Here is a 22,488-nt window from a genome sequence, read left to right as displayed (position 1 = left end):
ACTTCAGTCAACAATATAAACAATGCACAAATAACACAAACATATACCTAGCACTGTTAGAGTAAGTTACTTCCTGAAAAGGAACAACTGAATGGATATCACTACCTTAGTAAATCCAGCCTAATATTAGTTCGGGTTATGCAACACTACTGAAGTGAATCAGGCTATACATATCTTAAATGTCTAAGATATAGTCCCCATAAATTGAATGAATATGTATTGTATTACGATTAGAACTGAAGCAAACTCATAGGTCTTCATGGTGTGTTCAAAGATTTTACTCACTTTGAGAAAAGGAAGTCAATTTAACAACATCAATACATCAATTTAATGAGCTGACACAATTATAATAATTGTTTTTCAGTCTTACCCTATCACTATTATAATAAGAATTTTTTTACAATATTACACAATCATTGCAATGTTTTAACTATCTGGCACCAAAATTACAATAGTACTAAAGTGCCATTAACACCGCCTCGATACTCTGTACATGAAAGCGTTTTTAACTATGTTTCATTTGGAACTATCATTAATGACACAATGGCAAGTTCGGCAATAACATGATGTATAGAATAGGAGATACGCAGGTCATGTGTATAAATGGTGACAGGGTAAGATTATTGGAGCTTGATCACAAGTATCATATATAAAGCACTTCAACAGCATACATTATGCAACGCACACATAACCCTGTCTCACATATTTGTTTAATGTTAACCACGTTATGAAGATGTACACTATACATTTTGTTTCACAATTGTTATGTTTGTCAAACATATGTATAAACTGCACAGCAGTGTAGGAAGTCAGCATTCGATCACCCCAAATTAATTCTGCAATCCTGTTTAACAATGGCTAAGGTAAGCTGTACGAGCTGTCATGCCTACTGTTTATCGCAGGTACCCAGTACCCACACATTAGAGGGTGTTCTGTAGCACGAGCTCTACGTACTCCTAGAATTAGGGATATGCTGCTAATAAGAAGCATCTAAAATTCGATATGAGAATGTGTTGATGACAAAATCATTATCATGCGATCATATATCAGCTTCAAGTCCTCAACCCACCCTCTTTGAAAGGTTTGGATACTATCACTGTATCATTAACTAGATAGGTATTCAGTGAGATCACATATTCACTGTGTTCTTGGTCACAGAACCATGTATCTTCTTGCAAATGTATCTGTAGATACTCCAGGCTTTGCTTCTTGCAAACGCTGAATTTGATCGCTTCACCACCTTTTAGGTGGTATTCAGCACAGTTCAGTGAGACTTTTAAGAACTCAAAACTGCATCTTGGTACCATGTTCCCTTCTCGTCACCCAGTGAGATTTTTCATCTTTGAAAATCTTCTTCCCAAGTCTGTGAGCACAGTCTGAAAATCTATACACAGTCATACCGACAACATGAATGACGAACGAAAACCCATACAGGACTCCATTCATAATGCCGTAGCCACTGAGATTATCAGTCTTCTCGACGGAAGTGGCATAGAACAGGCAAAGACCAATAACCCATATGACATTCGCCACTAAAATGGCAATGAGCGTCCTGAACCTGAGGGATTTGAGGCCATCAGCCAGGACATCCTTCTCCAACCCAAGGTTGATGTCCTTGCCAATCAACTTTTCCAACAACTGTGTCCAGAAGAGCTGTTCCTCACTCCTCATCGGCTTCAGCTGGTCTAAGGATACCTCCGAATCTTCAGGGTCAGCTATGTCTGAAACAACAACATATTAATTAGCGAGTTTGTTTGTTGTGTAACACCTCACTCAGCAATATCCAGCTATTAGAAAGTGGCCTGTAAATAATTGTGTCTGAAACAGTAGATCCAGCTATCGTTATTGTGAGCAGCGATCCGCGCCACTGGCTTACGATGGTATGCTAGCAGCCATGTCACCGAGTCTGACCATCCGATCCATTTGCTCGCCTCTTACGGCCACCATAGGTTGTTGAGGATCTATCATAAACCGGACTCCGGAAACATGTGTAACATTTTGTCAACAGATGTTGGAATAGCGATCATTTTGTCTTTTGTTGAACGTTGTCTCCCGTCGCAATTAGGACATCACAACGATACTACTATAGCCCAAACATAAATATGTAAAACCGTGGTTGACATCATGAGCATTAATGACCCTCAAATACAAATGCCACCGAGCATCACGATGCCCATTTTCTACCAGGGATTATTCTGCCCAGAACCCTGATCGGGATGTCTGAACCCTGAAACCGTAGATGTTTACAAGCATGCACTTTACCACAGCTAGCACGCACCTGCATCTGCAAACTTCTTGCCTTTGTTCTTCTTCTTCTTCCTTCTGAACTTCATTTTAGGGAAGCAAAGCAGTTTTGGTAACTTTGCTTTTTGCTGGAAAATATAATGTTCTTGATGATCGGTACGGTTTGTTCTAGAATGTGGTGAGGTGAGTTGAAATTGTGTTTTAGCGTCTTTTGGTATGACGCGGCCGGGGATCGAACCCCGGACCTTCCACTCTCCGGGTGGACGCTCTACCACTAAACCACGGAGTCGGTCTGTAACAGAATCGTGTGATAACATTTATGGTTTACACTTGTGAAGGCAACGTTATGTAATACTTGTTTGTTCTCATTAGAAGTTCATCAGGCTATAGCATGCACCAATATACAGCGGAGCATGGTTATAACGATACGGTTCAAAAGTACTAGTCCCGACTTCTTTACTACTTATAAGCATATACAATTCACGTGAGTACCGAATAAAGTATATCGAACTATATATGAAAACAACCAAACAGATTGTATGAATTTGAGTACCAATATCCCTACGAATTCCGGAATGTATATAAATAGTAGAGGATAACGTTTCTCCAGAAATAAACAATGTATATAACAAACAATTTCACTTCTCTAACCATTTAGATATTTATGTACAAATGCAAACTACAACAGAAACTTGTATTATATTCTTAAGTGTGAACGACTGAGTTTTCCGAAGTTGAGAAAAGTGATATTTTCATTGCAGTGAACATAACAATAGATATTTCACTGCTGCGAACATAACACGGAACTATCTTCATACAAGAGTTACCCCTCTCGAATTGTCTCCCTTTATCGTAAGTGTCCATTATAAACTGTAATTTTCTCACATAACTTGTCAATCGAGACCGTTCCGCAAAGCAACATTTTTTTGTGACTTGACCAGCGTGTATTCTTTCGCCCCCAACAGTGGTCTTGATGTTTTCAAGAATATTTTTTGTTTATAATCATATCTATATGTATGATACAGAAATTTCGCTACCCTAAATGTTTTTTTGTAGTGAGTGAGTGAGTATGGTTTTACGCCGCTTTTAGCAATATTCCAGCAATATCACGGCGGGGGACACCAGAAATAGGCTTCACACATTGTACCCATGTCGGGAATCGAACCCGGGTCTTCGGCGTGACGAGCGAACGCTTTAACCACTGGGCTACTCGACCGCCCCAAATGAGTTTTGTAAGTTTTGTTTATATTTTTTATGATTTTGTAAACACGAAACTACTTTTTTAGATCGCAAATGCAAGGGGTGGTGTCCCGTCCCTGTGTGTTAGTTAGGGAGGATTTACGTTTCAAGGTTTTACATTTGTAATGAAAATAATTTAATTTTCCAATAGACGACTACACAAAAAAAGTATACAATAAAAAGGATATTCCCAGTGTCTCGTGAAATATCATGTTTCTCTCTGATCTCATGACAGGGGAAAAGGAGATATTTATCTCCTTTGGCCCCCGTCACCCGATAACAGAAACATGATATTTCACTCGACACAAGATATATCCTCCATATATTTGACATAAAGTCTCAGTGGCTCACGTTGTCTCGGGTCCCCCATGTCTGATCAACGATGTTACACAACGCATACACCGGAAGCAGCATCTGCATTGCAGGAAAGAAGAAGAGGTAGAAAAGTCCATTGAAGAGCAGCCAGCACTCTTTCGGGTGGAGCAGAGCAGCATACAGAAGACTTCCGGTCAGCAAGATGAGGATGTAGTTTTCCTGCAACTGAAGGGTATCCTCCTGGATATCTGAAAAAGGGAGGTTTGTTTGGTTGTTTGTTGTTTAATGTGTACTCAGCAATATTCATTCTATATTCTGTAAATAATTGAGTCTGGAGTTTGGATACGATGACATTCATCAATGGGCTACCGATCCCGGTAGTCGCCTCCTTCGCCAAGCATGGGTTGCTGAGGACCAGTTCATACCCGGATCCTAATGGAGCAAAGAAAGGAAGGTAGTTCTATTAGTTAGTTTTTGAGTACGGTTAAAAGGCCAGAAATGTACTTCAAATTCCTGTTTCCAGTTTGCAAATCGAACCTGGACCTTCGGCGTGACAAGCGAACGCTGTAACCACTAGGCCTCCCCCATCGCCTCATTAACTCTTACAGTTGTTCGCTGCATTAGGATCTCCATAAGACCAATTGGTACTTTGAGGCATTTAAGCAGATAACTGGCGACACAAGGCCACTGTGGTACATGTGTGTGATGGTGGTAGTTGCCAGTTCGGTGGAAAATATAAAATCACACCAACAGTAATTATTTCAATTCCCTGGGGAATAGTCTGAAATGAATTGTCAATCAGATATTTCAGTCGTTACAATCTCAAATTTTAGCAGCAGCAACACCAGCACCGTGAAAGAGAATAGTTTTGAGAAAGTATTCCTTGCACAATTGCACAATTTTGTTTGGTATGTTTGGTATGTAGTTTCAAAAAGGTTAGTACACGAGACCAAAGAGATCGCGGTTAATTATGTAGGAAGGTGATAAATATTGATGTATTTCAACTAACGGGTTAATTATGTCTTGGTAGAAAGGTGATAAAAATTGATGTATTTCAACTAACATGCTAATTATGTCTTGGTAGAAAGGTGATAAATGTTGATGTATTTCAACTAATGCGATCTTTTTTCTATGACCTCTACAACTATATACTGATCTCTAAGTTAACTTCAAAACCTAATAAACTTTATTTAGCAATTTGTGTCAGACATATTCTCAGGGTTAAGGCCATCAGTAAAAAAAACGTAGCTGCAAAACAACAACTCACCTGTCACCAAGTCTATGATGACGAAGTATGCAGCACCAAGCACAACTGCAGACATGCAGAGCCCGAGAAGGACGATGGAGAATTTCGTGAGGAGGATCTGCATGTTGGATGTGAGACGAATGCACAAGTAGCCATACAGGATGAGGATGAAGGAGACGATTGGCGTTAGGATGTAGAAGTTTAGTCCAACCAGCATGTCCAAACCAACAGTCAACACGATCACTGTGGAACCTGTTGGTTATAAGGTATAACACATGATGTACACAGCGTAACTAAATAAAACAGAATACTCGTCCATTACTCAATTGTCACCTCACCTATGTTTATATACAAATTGTGTGAATAGTCCATGCCACCGGAAGGGCAGGACCTCCCCTTTAGGTGAAAACCTGGTGTCTTCACTGACTTTCACTGATCCATTCAAACAATTGTCACCGCTACTTTGCAAATACAGTGTATAGTTCCACATTCTAATTCCCCTACATGCATTCATATTTATAATTATTTCAATGGATTTTTTTGTTTTTGTTTAACCACGCGTTCAGTAATATTCCAGCTATATGACCATTACATATGACCTAAATAACGAACCAGATATTTTAATGATTGACATAATGAACATTGATCCACGCAATTGGGATACGATGAAATGCATCAACCAAATCAGCGAGCTTAATCACCCGATCCCATTAGTCGCCTCTTACGACAAGAATAGTCGCATTAATCGATCTACAGGAAGCATAATGGACTATCAGAAACATATACACTCTTACATCACAGGTACTAAAGACTTTCTGTTTTATGTATATTTGCCTTGAGAATATGTGATACCTTGATCGATAAACGTACCTTGATCATAAAGTCACAATAATACAGTTGTGGTTCAATACATAAGCAGTTCGTTCATGTGTTACAGCTCTCGGCTTGGTTTGGTTTGATCACGGGCTTGGTTTGATCACGCGTTCAGTAATATTCCAGCTATATGACCATTACATATGACCTAAATAACGAACCAGATAATTTAATGATTGACATAATGAACATTGATCCACGCAATTGGGATACGATGACATGCATCAACCAAGTCAGCGAGCCTGCCCACCTTATCCGTTAATCGCCACTTAGGATAAGCATAGTCGCATACATATGATGTTAAGAAGGACACATTGATCAATTACCTTGTGTGTCTGGACTAACAGTGCTATGAGAATTTGTAGGTGTATTTTACACCGTGGATAATGTCAAAGTAAGTGAGCATAATGTGAAACTATCACAAAAGATCATTTCAGGGCAATTCCCATAATTACAATCACCTCGTAATAAATACTTTCCATATGTAAATGAGCATAGTCGCCTTTTATGGCAAGCATGGGTTGCTGAAGACCTATTCTACCCTGGATCTTCAAAGGTCTACAGACAAATACCCACCAGGAAGGAGGACGACGATGAAGAACAGCTGCAGTAAGTAGATGGCGTAGATGACGGAGAAGCAGCCATTACTGCGGATTAGCTGAGGAAGATTTCGGAACACCATCAGAGAGTTCGCGAAATCCGACAGAATCCAGCGTCTCCTCTGCTTGATAAACTCCTCCACAGTGTCAGGGCAATAGGTGCCGTTGTAGGCGAAGTTGGAGTATTTAAGCTTCCAGCCACGTAACATCATCAGTGTACACATCCATCGATCCTCGCCTGAATTAAAGAGAAGTCTACTTTAATAGGAAGTTACAGTAAGAAAAATTGAAGTTCAACATAGGTCTATTTGTCGCCACATTGAATTTGGAACCAAAAGCGTTGGAATAAACTGATTGACAGCATATGCTGTATTACGTCTGTGTTTATGAAATAAATGATACTTGTGAAAACAAACATCTTCAAAGACATCAAAGACAGGTCTGAGAAGGATGGCTTCATTGTTTCATTGTGTTGTTTCAATACAGGTGCTTGCTTGACAAAAAGCACCTGTACCTAGACTTCGCTTTGAGACAATGAAGAAAATGAATTCTACTCTTGGCTCCAGCTGTCAGGAGGCTAACACGACGTACCTGTGTCCTTAGTGAAGACATCCCCAGGTTTGAATGTAGGCTCCGAGTAGAGGTGCAACACTTCTTCCAGAGCCTTCACTCTGTACAAGCTGAAGCAGCCAGGGCAGCACATCACGGAGCCAATAATATTATGGGCGCTCTTGATCAGCCAGAAGTCTGCCAAATCATCATAAACACATCATTTACGGAAAAATGGAAACAGGAAAACTGTCCCTTATTGTAGAGCAATAATCCTGCAGATGCAGCCCTTGGTGTTTCACAACTTTTGCACTTTCTACCATGATTTCCGATGTAATTTACACGATAGAGCCAATTGTCACACACAAATAACTCTTGTTAAATTTGCGAAGTCGTAAGGATAAATTGTGTTACAATGTGTGTGTTTGGCTGCTAATCTTGCTATGTTTTCTGTTTTTCTGTTTCCAAAGAAAGAAAGCACCAACAGCTTTCTGAAAATATCACTAGACCGCCGGGTCACCATTAATTCATTGAAACCTGACTAAACAAGGGCCAACATACATTGTACTTCGTGTTTTGTTATACAAAGTAATCTGAACACTGATTCGGCACTAAAATCACTTCTGAGGAACTTGTCAGTGACACTGATAGCTTTTACATTTACTACTTATGATTTGTACTGGAATAGTAAGTAAATGGCTGCTTCCTTAGAGCAACGACACATGACATTGAAGGAGCACAGTACTATAGAATATATACTATATAGGACTATTTGTTAGATATCAAGATCACGATATGGCTGAAATATTGCCGATGTGACGTTAAATTTAAACTCACTCACTCACTCACTAGATATCAAGAGGGACAAAACTAACCTTTGGCATATTCGAACATTTGGAACCACACGATCGGGTGTTTCTTTTTCCCCATTGGATGAGTTCGGCCACAGGCGGCTCCAAGACGAAGATCGCTGTTGCATGTTTCGACCAGGTCAAGAACGCTCATATCATTAAATTGCATATCAGCATCCGTCGCCAGAATGTACGTCCTATCATCATATGCCGGCGTTAACTGGGACAGATCCAGGGTTGTTTTATCCTTAGATATTGTGGATATTTTCTCATTGGATGCAAACTCGAGCATATTCAGATCTCTGGCTGAGCCTCTGATATCTGACAAACTTGGGGCATGGCTAGTGAAGGTTGAATCTGATGTAAACTCTGGCAGCCATTTTGGTGGCATCAACTCGTTTTCATCGGGGATGTAAGCAGGGTTGACCTTAGAAATAGGAAAATCTGTTGAGATGAAACTTGTGTAGGACGGAGAGGAAGGGAAGACAGTGCAGGGTCGTCCTGTGCCATCATCCCCGCTGCCATGGCTTCCAGTTTGATCCGCCGTTTCAGACATATAGATCGGCGTGGTCTTCCCGAGAGGATATTCTGCAGAAACTAAATTGGCATAGCTATTGCTTGTTGAGGGCGGGGAGGTAGATCTCCCATCGCTATACTCTGTGGCCTTCTCAGGATACCTTTGACTCGAGGTCTCTGACATGTCATCCCCTGTTTCAATCTCTTGATCAGAACTGTATGCCGAGCCACATTTACTGTGTATGGACCCCTTCTCCTGTTCCTCATCCTGGTCCTTGAGGTTGTCCAGAAGGGACCTGATTTGCATGATCATCTGAGTGTACTTCGTAGGTCCTACCTCCTTCTTCAGCTTCATCTGATGCTGGATCTCAGCGATATGAGTTGTCATCTTGATACGGTAATCGATGATATAATTCATGTACATCACTTGACTCCAGCGTTTCTGAGCCTTAACAAAGGCAGGGTCTTTCAGATGAACAAACAAAGGCATGCCGCCTGGAAGGACGCATGAAATCTGTAGGCCATATGGGGTTTTATAGATGCTTCCATCAGATCGACCAACACCAAGGCAATTCTGTACCAGAGCCATCAACTGAAGAGCAAATTCTTTCAGTGTTAATCCATCGGCGCCATTATCAAGGAAGATGTGGGCTTCAAGGTATATTTTCTTTTTCTTAAGTCGTTGAGACTTTGATATTTTGGCAAGACTTTTCAGCAGTTGTTCCATCTCATAGTCAGCTTCTCTGTACATTGTAGTGCACATGAACACCCGGGTTCTTCCGTGTCCGTTCAGCCCAGTTTCACGAAACACCAAAGGACAAGGATAGTAGTTGAGAAGGGAGTGTTGGTCGAAACACACAGCACTGTAGCCGAAGGTGATGAAGTTCTCGTGTTCGGGCTTGAAGAATGTATCAGCTGGTACAAAATAGTTCCTTCTCATGATCAGCATGGGAAGAAGCCATAACAGGATCACGAATCCCGCGACGATCAAACTTCCCTCTGACATTTGACACACGTCAACACTTAAGGTGAGGTAGATGCCATCGAAACAGTTCAGAATGTAAATAACTGATGCAATGGTTGTGGACAAGATGGATGGGATAAGAATACCCGACCATGTCGTGGTATAGTAGGCGGAGACTCGGGTCAACCCATACGTCAATAGACCTGCACAGCAATTAACTGCGAGGACGGACATCAAGACGCTGCTCTCACCAAGTGATGTAATCCCATCCCATAAGAACTTTGGAGAATCATAGATATCGATTTCTCCGCCCATGGGAATCACAGCCATCGAGAATATTCCAAGGGATACAATTCTCACAATCGATAGGAGGAGTGAAATGTTGTAGCGGACGGTTTCAGACGAGCATTCTGCTTGAAAGATATACACTTTGATTGGTTGGCTCCAGACTACAGAAAGGGTGAGAACTGCTGCGATAAGGGCGACAACTCGTGGCATCTCGGTAATGTCAAGGACAATCAGGAGGCAGGCGGACAGGATGAAGATACTGATGCCGAAAATGGCCGCCACACTGTGCAGGACTCGCGACACGAATGAGGGTGACGTCACATTGTGGTTAGGCAGGAAATTCCGTGTCTGAAAATGCCAAAAGTGCGATGATTACTGAAGATTTACATTTCGCCTAATATTATCTTGTTCAAGACTTGCCTTTGAAAATGTTATGTTTGTGTTTTCAAATATTATCATAAGTAAGGTTACATTTATACATTGATCTTTTTCGAACTTCGCCTTAAATTCATCGCAACTGTGGTATGGGCGAGTTTGGTTTTATGCCGCAATTAGCAAAATTCCAGCAACGGCGGATCACACTAGAAATGGGCTTCACACATTGTACCCATGTCGGGAATCGAACCTGGGTCTTCGGCGGGACGAGCGAACGCTTTAACCACTAGGCTACCCGACCGCCCGTCATTGCAACTGACAAAGACAAACCTCATATACATTTTGACACCTTAACCTTCGTCATTATTCGTACTGTATTTTGTGAAATATATAAAAGGTCATTTTCTCCTGGGTATGTATGTGTCTCTACATTAGACTACAACTGAAATCATTTACAGTAATGAGAACAGATATAAGTTTTTCGCCATAAAAATGGAACGTAAATACTTTTGATAATGTACAACGTAAATAACAGCAATAAAACCTTTTCTATAATCAAAAGAAATCTCGCGATTCTAAGATTCCCAATATTTCATGAGTATGCATGTACGAATCGCTGTCAAATAATGATGTTACCAGGTGTTCGAGAAAAGGTGTGGCACCCGTCACAAATACATGCAAAGACAAGTTATGTGTTATAAACTGTGGTTCTATCGCGTTCTGGATTCTGGGGATCAGTTTTGATCATGCAGTCCCTACTCATGTATTCAAAAAGCTGGTTCCGATTCACAGTTCAAATACACCGATGTGTATTCTTCGTACTAATTGTACATATTCGCTGGTCACCGAATACACATTCCATGTAGGGTGCTATTATACATATAATGATTATTAAGCCGTGAAGATCCGGGGAAGTATAGGTCTTCAGCAACCCATGCTTGCTGTAATCCCGTTAGTCACCTCTTATGACAAGCTGAGTCGCCTTTTAGTGCAAGCATGGGTTTATGAAGCCCTATTCTTATCCGGATCTTAACAGGTCTAATATTCAAGTGAGTGAGTGAGTATGGTTTTACGCCGCTTTTAGCAATAATCCAGCAATATCACGGCGGGGGACACCAGAAATGGGCTTCACACATTGTACCCATGTCGGGAATCGAACCCGGGTCTTCGGCGTGACGAGCGAACGCTCTAACAACTGGGCTACTCGACCGCCCCTTATATTCAAAGGAAACTACATAATAGTTATAAGACATTACGAAGGCCATGATGGGTTGGTGGGTGATTGTGGTTGGTTGGTGCGTCGGTAGTTTAATCAGAACCGTCATACATTGGCATCATCCTGACTTGTCAGACTACAAACTACAGTACTTCTTCGGATTTAAAGTCAGAACCTTGTTTTAGCCCCTTGATGCCGAGCGCCAGACAGGGTACCAACAATTACGATCTTTTAACGTCTTTTGGTACCCCAGACCTTCCGCTCTCCGGGCGGACGCTCTACCACTAGATCACGGAGGCGGTCGCACGGATGAGGATGTAAAGATGGGTGAGTGAGTGAGTTAGGTTTAACACCGCTTGTAGTATTTAAGCAATGTCGAGGCGGGAACACCAGAAATTGAACTCATTATACCCTTTCATATAGTTTGCACAGCTATTTGCCCTTATCTGTTTCGGCGGATAATCCAGACTGGTTATTCTCTTGCATTAACGTTTTATAGTTCATACCGCAACTATCTATAAGTGAAGATATAGGGAAACTCAAGGCTGGCTATTCTCTTACATTCATATTTATTTGCAATACTAGAAAATGCAGTGCGGCATAGGGGACTATTTGATACTATTGTGCTATTTGATATGGGAATGGTGTTTACTGCTGTACTCCTGCGTCGTTCACACCATAGCTGTGTTATTTAACGCCCAACACAGCACGGTCCATTAAGTCGTCTCGTATCAGGTGAGGTGAGGTGAAATGGGGTTTATTGCACTTATATAGCTACGTGTGTCTGCTTGTACTAGTCCGGACTGGTGACGATTTTATAGTACTAGCTCACTGAGATACCGTTCCTCAGTTTAACATGAATACCCAACTCAGACACAGTATACCTGCGGCACCTGCATTGTTATTAATTTGATGAAGCCTGCGAGCATGGTCATTGGATTTGGGCACGTCTGGGGGACGCAACTCAGACACAGCGATTAGCGGCGCCTTAAACCACTAAACATGTCAAACACTAGACACACACACCCTCCCCTGGAGACACACACACAAAGACAACCACCCCTGGACAGACACACGCACGCACGGACGTGCACGCACGCACGCACGCACGCACGCAGGCACACCAGATAACGAAGCAGATATATTATATTCCTGCATAGATATAATTGCAGCATTGCACAATGGTCTCTGATGTATGAATCTTGTTTTGTATTTGTTAACATGGCAGTTGGGTAGCCGAGTGGTTTATACGATCGCTCGTCACGAAAGTCTGGGTTCGATTCCCCTGATGGGGACAGTGTGTGAAGCCGGGCATCTCAACACCCGTAATCGTCTGTATGAGGGGCGAGGCACGGCCTGTCTGACTACCGGATGGATGGGACTTGAGGTACAAGGAAACTTGGTAGGGATTGCTCAAAAGTTCTTTCATCAGGGTTACAACTTTCAAGGTCTCGGTAAAACTTTCAAAATGTTTTATGGACGACATTCAAAATTTGACGTATCAGTGACATAAATGGTGTCTGATGCAATTCCCTATTTTGACTTATATTTTCTCGTGTTTTTAGGTGAACAATTGACTTGCCTTTGCATTTGTTTGTGATGGATGCCACAGGTGGGGCAGGATAGACTCAAATTTTCGCGAACACCTGGTATCATCACTATTTGACAGTAATTCATAAACAAATGGACATTGTATGTACAATCAAGAATTGGCGCTTTTAATGCGATCATCTCTCTCTCTCTCTCTCTCTCTCTCTCTCTCTCTCTCTCTCTCTCTCTCCCCCCTCTCTCTCTCATGAATATGGAAAGAGTTTTGTCGCTTTCACGTCAGTACCCTCATCTAACCCACATCTGAAAGAGATGCTGCGAGGCTTACCGTGGATCGCTTCCACTGCTCCAGGAGCACCTGTAGGAAGAGGAGGACGTTCATCAAGGGGAGGACCAGGTACCCGGGCAGCTGGGGGGACACCTCCAGGGTGAAGAACGCCAGGGCCGCAGACTCCAGGACGGTCGTGAATATACCCTTGGGTGAACAGACAGGCAGTTTAGAATGTTTGTTTTGTTTGTTTGTTGTTCAACGCCGCACTCAGCAATATTCCAGCTATATGACGGCTGTCTGTAAATAATCGAGGCTGGACCAGACAATCCAGTGAATAATATCAGGAGCATCGATCCACGCCATTGGGATCGATGACATGCATCAAAAAAGTCAGCGGGCCTGACTATCCGATCCCGTTAGTCGCCATTTACGGCAACCATGGGTCGATACACACAAGGAAGAGAATTTATGGTTGTCAACTTCTTTATGAGGAACAGAACGTTTCGGGGTGTATGCTTATTTCTTCACTTGATAAAGAGGTTGACATCCATGAACTCTCTTAATTATTATCATGCTAATTCAATTAAATAAAATATGCTCAGCAAATATTACACTCACGTGTTTCATATAAGATATGAAATACCTAGTGATATATTTGATGTCATAACACAATTAGGGCTCAACACTCGGCGTATGGAACAAGCTGTATATTGACTTTAAATCACAATTGAAATAATGACTCACGAGAAATATGATCTTGCACGGCGGCCATCTTGCCAGTCGACCTTTCGCCACAAACGAGCTGCCCCAGATGATTCGCAGAAAGGTCACAATCTCTGGGACGAGCAGGACACAGAATAACGCTGCGTACCTGAAACCAGAGCAGATGCGTGTGCCAGATTTGCGCTCGGGGTATTGTAAATCACATCTGTGTCGTGTGAAATTGAATTTTAACTCACTCTCAAGAGAAATATATAAAAAATAGTTTACCTCAAGTGGTATGATTTTACAGTACGCTGTGAAAAGCATGTTTTCTTTGTTTGTTGTTTAACGCCGCACTCAGCTATATTCCAGCTATATGACGTCGGTCAGTAAATAGTCGAGTCTGGACCACACAGTCCAGTGATTGATATCATAAGCATCGATCAACGCAATTAAGATGCGATGACATGCATCAACCATGTCAGCGAGCCTGACCACCCGATCCCGTTAGTCGCCTCTTACGACAAGCATATTCGCCTTTTAGGGCAAGCATGGGTTGCTGAAGACCTATTCTGACCCGGATCTTTACGAATGTGACATGCATGAAGACCCAATATTAAACAGTATGCATATGTCGAAAACTGGTATCCCAAAATATTGATAAAGGGCACATACAACAGAAAATTACATTTTGTATATGAAGGTGTTTGAATATGTGTTCGTTTAACATTGGACTTCATACCGGTGCGCGACAAGAAACGACAGCGAAACAGATATGCATCATGTTGTTTATAACTAATTATGATTATAGTGTAGATTTATTTTCACAACTTTTTTGTGTTTTGTTTTGTTTCTTGATTAACGCCACACTCAGCAATATTCAAGCTATATGACGGCGATCAATATATAATCGAGTCAGGACCAGACAACCCAGAGATTGTCATCATGAGCATCAATCCACGCAATTGGGAAACGATGACATATCAACCAAGTCAACGAGCCAGACCACCCGATCCCATTAGCAAGCATAGCTGGGTGGCCGACGATGACTGTCGTGGAATCAATCCGACGGCGCATGAATTCACTCATAATATCAAGCATGGATTTGCCTGTCTTGTTTATACACACAGCCATGATATAGCTGGAATATTGCTAATTATGGCTCAAAACAACAACCAAACATTCCACATGATCACGATAACCATAGGCATACAGATTCCCACGTGCACAGACAGTCCTGGACTCAACGTGTAGATACACGCTTCCGCAACGTTCCCTAGACTCCCCACTGGAGTCCGTCCCTACTAGCCAATGCCGATTAAGAGGCGACTTAATGAATCGGATGTTGAGACTCAATGACATTGTTCATTGCGCGTGATCGTGCAAACAGCTCATAATTTTAACCACTGTTTTTCTTATCCAGACTCGATTAGTTACAGGCGGCTGTCGTATAGATAGAATATTGTTATATATTGGAACATTGAAAATCAGACCTACCACTGCTTGCCATTAGACTGTTGTTTCAGCGCTAGGAGATAGAGGAAGGAGGTCTTTAGGGAAGTGGAGAAGGCCACGCCCACCAGACACAACGCGCATGCCAACAACACCTGAAAATAGACCAATTCCATTTCACAAACACTATCATAAAGTGCCATGTGTATTAACATCAGAGCTGTAGTCCAATGGTTAAAGCGTCCTCCCGTCTCGCGAAGAAAATCGCAACTAGCCACGACACTGAACACTTTACATCACCAGCCATAGTCAAGTGGGTTAATTGTAAATCTATTGCTCTGTTTTACCCATGAAAGCGCTAGCTTTCTACAAAACAAAAACGCGTATAATTGGATACAACAAAACAATTATACATCCTGGTGATTGTAAATACTTTCCCATGACTATAACTATGGTGCCATTTTAATACTGCTAAACTACTGACATTTTTAATTACATGTCTAATATACTATAAATTATTTATTCCAAAATAAAATGATGGATATGACACATATTACCTTGGTGGAAAATAGTATTGAAAATGCTGCAGAATATAACAAAGATAAAATATAAAACGTCAAAGAGGTGTTTCAGACTACACTGGAACATTGCTACATGATGTTTAAGAGTACTGTAACATTGTAACATTATGTTTAAGACTACTGGAACATTGTAACATGATGTGTAAGACTACTGGAACATTGTTACATTATGTTTAAGACTACTGGAACATTGTTACATGATGTTTAAGAGTACTGTAACATTGTAACATTATGTTTAAGACTACTGGAACATTGTTACATGCTGTTTAAGACTACTGGAACATTGTTACATTATGTTTAAGACTACTGGAACATTGTAACATGATGTTTAAGAGTACTGGAACATTGTTACATGATGTTTTAGACTACTGGAACATTGTTACATGGTGTTTAAGACTACTGGAACATTGTTACATTATGTTTAAGACTACTGGAACATTGTTACATTATGTTTAAGACTACTGGAACATTGTTACATTATGTTTAAGACTACTGGAACATTGTTACATTATGTTTAAGACAACTGGGACATTCTTTTAGCCAGAACAATGTACAATTTAAAATCGCTACTAGCCAAAACCATGTACACTTTTAAATCGATAACAGCTACAACGTTGATCTAAAATCACTACTAGCCACAACCATGTACACTTTAAAATCACTACCAGCCGGAATGTTGCTCTTAAATCGCTACGAGCCAGAACCATGTACACTTTAAAATCGCTACTAGCCAGGACCATGTACACTTTTAAATAGCTAACAGCCAGAACATTGCTCTAAAATCTCTACTAGCCAGGTCCATGTACACTTTAAAATCGCCACCAGCCAGAACGCTGCTCTAAAATCGCTACTAGCCACAACCATGTACACTTTAAAATCACTACTAGCCAGAACGCTGCTCTAAAATCGCTACTAGCCAGATCCATGTACACTTCAAAATCGCTACCAGCCAGAACGTTGCTCTAAAATCTCGACTAGCGAGAACGATGTACACTTTAAAACCACGACTAGCCAGGACCATGTACACTTTTAAATCGCTAACAGCCACAACGTTGATCTAAAATTGCTACTAGCCAGGACCATGTACACATTAAAATCGCTACTAGCCAAAACCATGTACACTTTTAAATCGCTAACAGCTACAACGTTGATCTAAAATCACTACTAGCCAAAACCATGTACACTTTAAAATCACTACCAGCCAGAATGTTGCTCTTAAATCGCTACGAGCCAGAACCATGTACACTTTAAAATCGCTACTAGCCAGGACCATGTACACTTTTAAATCGCTAACAGCCAGAACATTGCTCTAAAATCGCTACTAGCCAGATCCATGTACACTTTAAAATCGCCACAAGCCAGAAAGTTGCTCTAAAATCGCTACTAGCCAAGACCATGTAAACTTTAAAATCACTACTAGCCAGGACCATATACGATTGAAAATCGCTAACAGCCAGAAAGTCTCTCTAAAATCGCTACTTGACAGAACCATGTACACTTCAAAATTGCTACAAGCCAGAAAGTCGCTGTAAAATCGCTACTAGGCAGTTCCATGTACACATTAAAATCGCTACTAGCCAGAAAGTTGCTCTTAAATCGCTAATAGGTAGAAAGTCGCTGTAAAATCGCTAATAGCCAGTTCCATGTACACTTTAAAATCGCTACTAGCCAGAAAGTTGCTCTAAAATCGCTACCGGCCAGAACCAAGTACACTTTTAAATCACTACTAGCCAGAAAGTTGGTTTTAAATCGCTACCAGCCAGAATCATGTACGATCAAAATCGCTGCAAGCCAGATCCATGTACGCTCTAAAATGGCTACCAACCAGAACGCTATAAACGCCATTTACGCTCTTAAATCGTAACTAGCCACGACACTGTACACATCACATCACCAGCCATAGTCGAGTGGGTTAATTGTAAATCTATTGCTCTGTTTTACCCATGAAAGCGCTAGCTGTCAACAAAACAAAAACGCGTATAATTGGATACAACAAAACAATTATACATCCTGGTGATTGTAAATATTTCCTCATGACTATAACTATGGTGCTATTTTAATACTGCTAAACTACTGACATTTTTAATTACATGTCTAATATACTATAAATTATTTATTCCAAAATTAAATTATGGATATAATACATATTACCTTGGTGGAAAATAGTATTGAAAATACTGCAGAATATAACAAAGATAAAATATAAAACGTTAAAGAAGTGTTTCAGACTACACTGGAACATTGTAACATGATGTTTTAGACTACTGGAACATTGCTACATGATGTTTAAAAGTACTGGAACACTGTTACATGATATTTAAGACTACTTAAACATTGTTACATTATGTTTAAGACTACTGGAACACTGTTACATGATATTTAAGACTACTGGAACATTGTTACATTATGTTTAGGACTACTGGAACATTGTTACATGATGTTTAAGACTACTGGAACATTGTTACATTATGTTCAGGACTACTGGAACATTGTTACATGAAGTTTAAGACTACTTAAACATTGTTACATTATGTTTAAGACTACTGGAACATTGTTACATTATGTTTAAGACTACTGGAACATTGTTACATTATGTTTAAGACTACTGGAACATTGTTACATTATGTTTAAGACTACTGGAACATTGTTAAATTATGTTTAAGACAACTGGGACATTGTTCTAGCCAGAACCATGTACACTTTAAAATCGCTACCAGCCAGAACGTTGCTCTAATATCGCTACTAGCCACAACCATGTACACTTTAAAATCACTACCAGCCAGAATGTTGCTCTAAAATCATTACTAGCCAGAACCATGTACACATTAAAGTGGCTACTAGCCAGGACCATGTACACTTTTAAATCGCTAACAGCCACAATGTTGATCTAAAATCGCTACTAGCCAGATCCATGTACACTTTAAAATCGCTACCAGCTACAACGTCGCTCCAAAATCGCTAACAGCCACAACCATGTACACTTTAAAATCACTACTAACCACAACGTTGATCTAAAATCGCTACCAGCCAGGACCATGTACACATTAAAACGCTACTAGCCAGAACGTTGCTCTAAAATCGCTACTAGCCACAACCATGTACACATTAAAATCGCAACTAGCCAAAACCATGTACACTTTTAAATCGCTAACAGCCACAACGTTGCTCTAAAATCGCTACTAGCCAAGACCATGTACACATTTAAATCGCTAACAGCCACAACGTTGCTCCAAAATCGCTACTAGCCAGAACCATGTACACTTTTAAATCGCTAACAGCCACAACGTTGATCTAAAATCGCTACTAGCCAGGACTATGTACACATTAAAATCGCTACTAGCCAAAACCATGTACACTTTTAAATCGCTAACAGTCACAACGTTGATCTAAAATCGCTACTAGCCAGATCCATGTACACTTTAAAATCACTACTAGCCGGAATGTTGCTCTAAAATCGCTACTAGCCAGAATGTTGCTCTAAAATCGCTACTTGACAGAACCATGTACACTTTTAAATCGCTACTAGCCAGAACCATGTACACTTTTAAATCGCTAACAGTCAGAACGTTGCTCTAAAATCGCTAGTAGCCAGTTCCATGTACACTTTAAAATCACTACTAGCCAGAAAGTTGCACTTAAATCGGTACTAGCCAGAATGTTGCTCTAAAATCGCTACCGGCCAGAACCATGTACACTTTTAAATCGCTAACAGCCAGAACGTTGCTCTAAAATCGCTGCAAGCCAGATCCATGTACGCTCTAAAATCGCTACCAACCAGAACGCTTTAAACGCCATGTACGCTCTAAAATCGTAACTAGCCACGACACTGTACACTTCACATCATCACCAGCCATAGTCGAGTGTGTTAATTGTAAATCTATTGCTCTGTTTTACCCATGAAAGCGCTAGCTTTCTACAAAACAAAAACGCGTATAATTAGATACAACAAAACAATTATACATCCTGGTGGTTGTAAATACTTCCCCATGACTATAACTATGGTGCTATTTTAATACCGCTAAACTACTGACATTTTTAATTACATGTCTAATATACTATAAAAAATTTATTCCAAAATAAAATGATGGATATGACACATATTACCTTGGTGGAAAATAGTATTGAAAATGCTGCAGAATATAACAAAGATAAAATATAAAACGTCAAAGAGTATAAAACCGGATAAATGGATCACTGAAAATCAGTGATGAAACCAGGGGTTCGAGCAAAAGATAAGCATGTACAGGAACACTACTATGCTATTTATGGCTGCTATATGTCGTCCTTCTCTCACTCTCTCACTCTAACTCTCTCTCTCTCTCTCTCTCTCTCTTTTTTCCAAAGACAAAAACCCTGGTCTCATTTAGCATGTTGAACGTTGCCGTATTGTCATGAACATGCATATTGCTTGTATGTTAAAAATGTCTTCTTGGCCCTTGATGGCGGCAGGACGTTAGGCAAATATTGAATGGATGGTGAGTGTATGTTCAAAAACCTTTGCCTAGACAAGTGTTGATAGAGGCGGCAGAAATAGCCAACAAAGTAGATTATTGATTCTCCGACACCTCGCAAAAACCACCCTGTAGGGTATTCTGACTGACGTTCTATAAAATAAAACAAGTGTGGTGAAACAAGGACCCTTTTGTGTTTCCAAACTTACATAGGATCTGTGAATTTGTGGATAATGTATAAGCATGTGTATGACACAGCTTAATTCACTAATTTATAGAAGGTACACATATCAGGAACGTATTTTACATTTGCTAATGGTTTGCGTTAGGGATCTCAGTTCCTACTGTGACAATGGCAAAGATCAGTACACGTGAAGAAGATGAATAACGCTTCCTCGGATGCACATTTGTTCTGCATCAGGTGTCTGCTCCAGTGGACTAGGTGAAGTAAAATGGGTTTAACGTAACGTGCATGCACGCGTCTGTGTGCTTGTAATCGCAACGACTAATGCCTATTTCGCCGCAATTTAACATGAATACCCCCTCAGATACATTATACTGACTCCGAGCCGACCAGTCCTTGGTCAGCCCCTTAAAGCCGAGCACAAGACAGGGTAACAACAAGCACCATTTTTCTATGTCTTTTGGTATGACGCGGCCGGAGATCGAACCCCAGACCTTACGCTCCCCGGGCAGACTCAGTGGTTCAAATGATAAACGTGATGAAAACTTGACCGTCAAACTAATCTCAGACTATATTTTAGACAAATCATGAATACATAGCTTTGGCTATTTCCATGTTAACTGTATACTGCATACAAAGGCCTGATACAGGAATGAGTGAAAGTGTACATTTTGCTCCCCATCTTAAACTGGATTCCACATTTACATCTCTGAGCAACACATCGCGTTTCATGTGTGTCACTCCTGTTACACGTTGTAGTATCACCAGCAACCTACATGAATCTATGTATTGTTCGATTAACACGTTATTGGTAATAACTATCAAATGTCATGAACGTATTTCCACCAAATCGTTATTGGTATACCCTTATATTTAGATTTTACCTGAAACTTCTACATTGTAAGTGTTCATGATGCGATGTGGCAATGGCAACGCGATACATTTCCCAAATGTACCAATGTCGAATGGAGTCGATCCTATGTCTGTGACGAACGAACGCTTCAACCAGTATGCCAACCCTCTCTGCCCATAAATTGCATTCGACTGATACAGGTACATTAGTGACACATAGATTAACCTTCTTTCAACCCAGTGACGGAATACACTGAACCTTATCACCGTTTTCAATCAGTAACGATACATTCTGACAAAAGTTAAATAAATTAAATTTTGAAATTTAGAAACAGAAATATATCCCCGGATACTGATGGCGTAAACTTTTACATGAAAATACACCATTCATGTTCCTTGTTGATCCCGTGTTAAAAGGGCATTATCCTGATGACTACATGCATCATATTGTTAAATTCAGTATCGATACACTTTGATTTTAAATATTTAAAGATGTAACTGAAGTGACACTAAATAGTGCTTTGAGTTTAATAGACCAAACGGAAAGTAACATAAGAAAACACAACTAAGACCACTGTTTCCACTTACAAACATCATTGATTTAAAGTTTGGGAGAAAGTAATTTAGAACTTTTAAAATTGTCATCTAGGTAAATAAGTGCATAGATGTCTTCTAGTTCTTGTAAAATGAATGTTTACAGCACAAACGAATATTATATATATATATGTAATGCACTTCCAATTTGGGACCAAAGCCAACTAGACAAATACGAAAACTAAAACATGGTACATATTTGTAACTAAACTGATTAAGTTTAATATAGGCCCTACCTGGCCGAGTCTCATTATGGCACGATTCCGTTACTGCTGTATGCAGTCTCCTCCAATTATCCTCCAAGTGTTAGAATTATTGCCCTTTGCAACCTCTCCTCTGGTTTGGTACATAAGGACACTTGATACCGATGTGACTGACCACTTGGTTCTTTGGTTTCTGTGGTGAGAAAACGAATGCAAAGTTTTAAAACATCAGCGAATGCCGGCGGTTCATTAGAAGTTAATAAAGGTGGAACGGTCGACAACGATGGCCAGTTATCGTCAGCAGACCAATCACGGTATTTAGATTTCACGTTTTGAGGTAAAGCTCCCCATTACGCATTTTCACGCTGGAAGACG

The 22,488-nt window shown here is 40.5% G+C and overlaps 1 protein-coding gene across 1 annotated transcript; it reads right to left on the bottom strand.

The window, feature by feature from the left end:
- Positions 1–1,078: 1,078 nt before the first annotated feature.
- On the bottom strand, positions 1,079–22,217 carry LOC139470129 (uncharacterized). Its single transcript, XM_071252428.1, has 11 exons — positions 22,147–22,217; positions 15,294–15,403; positions 13,839–13,965; positions 13,152–13,298; positions 7,941–10,032; positions 7,108–7,263; positions 6,494–6,754; positions 5,066–5,296; positions 3,835–4,046; positions 2,279–2,372; positions 1,079–1,721 (listed from the first exon to the last, which is right to left on the bottom strand). Exons 1-11 carry the CDS (start codon positions 22,159–22,161, stop codon positions 1,285–1,287), a joined length of 3,882 nt encoding a protein of 1,293 aa, XP_071108529.1. The 5' UTR covers positions 22,162–22,217; the 3' UTR covers positions 1,079–1,284.
- Positions 22,218–22,488: the final 271 nt, after the last annotated feature.

This window comes from Haliotis cracherodii, unplaced genomic scaffold, assembly GCF_022045235.1.
Source record: "Haliotis cracherodii isolate W230 unplaced genomic scaffold, xgHalCrac1.p SCAF_20, whole genome shotgun sequence".
Lineage (NCBI taxonomy): Eukaryota > Metazoa > Mollusca > Gastropoda > Lepetellida > Haliotidae > Haliotis > Haliotis cracherodii.
Note: the sequence above shows the minus strand (reverse complement) of the source record. Positions and strands in the feature narration are given on the sequence as shown.

Bases quoted from the DNA above. Each gene is read 5' to 3' on its own strand.
- LOC139470129 (XM_071252428.1), bottom strand. The intron at 10,033-13,151 runs GTAAGCCTCGCA...TGGCATTTTCAG, and splicing joins AGCAGTGGAAGCGATCCACG to ACACGGAATTTCCTGCCTAA. The intron at 6,755-7,107 runs GTACGTCGTGTT...TCTTTAATTCAG, and splicing joins TGTCTTCACTAAGGACACAG to GCGAGGATCGATGGATGTGT.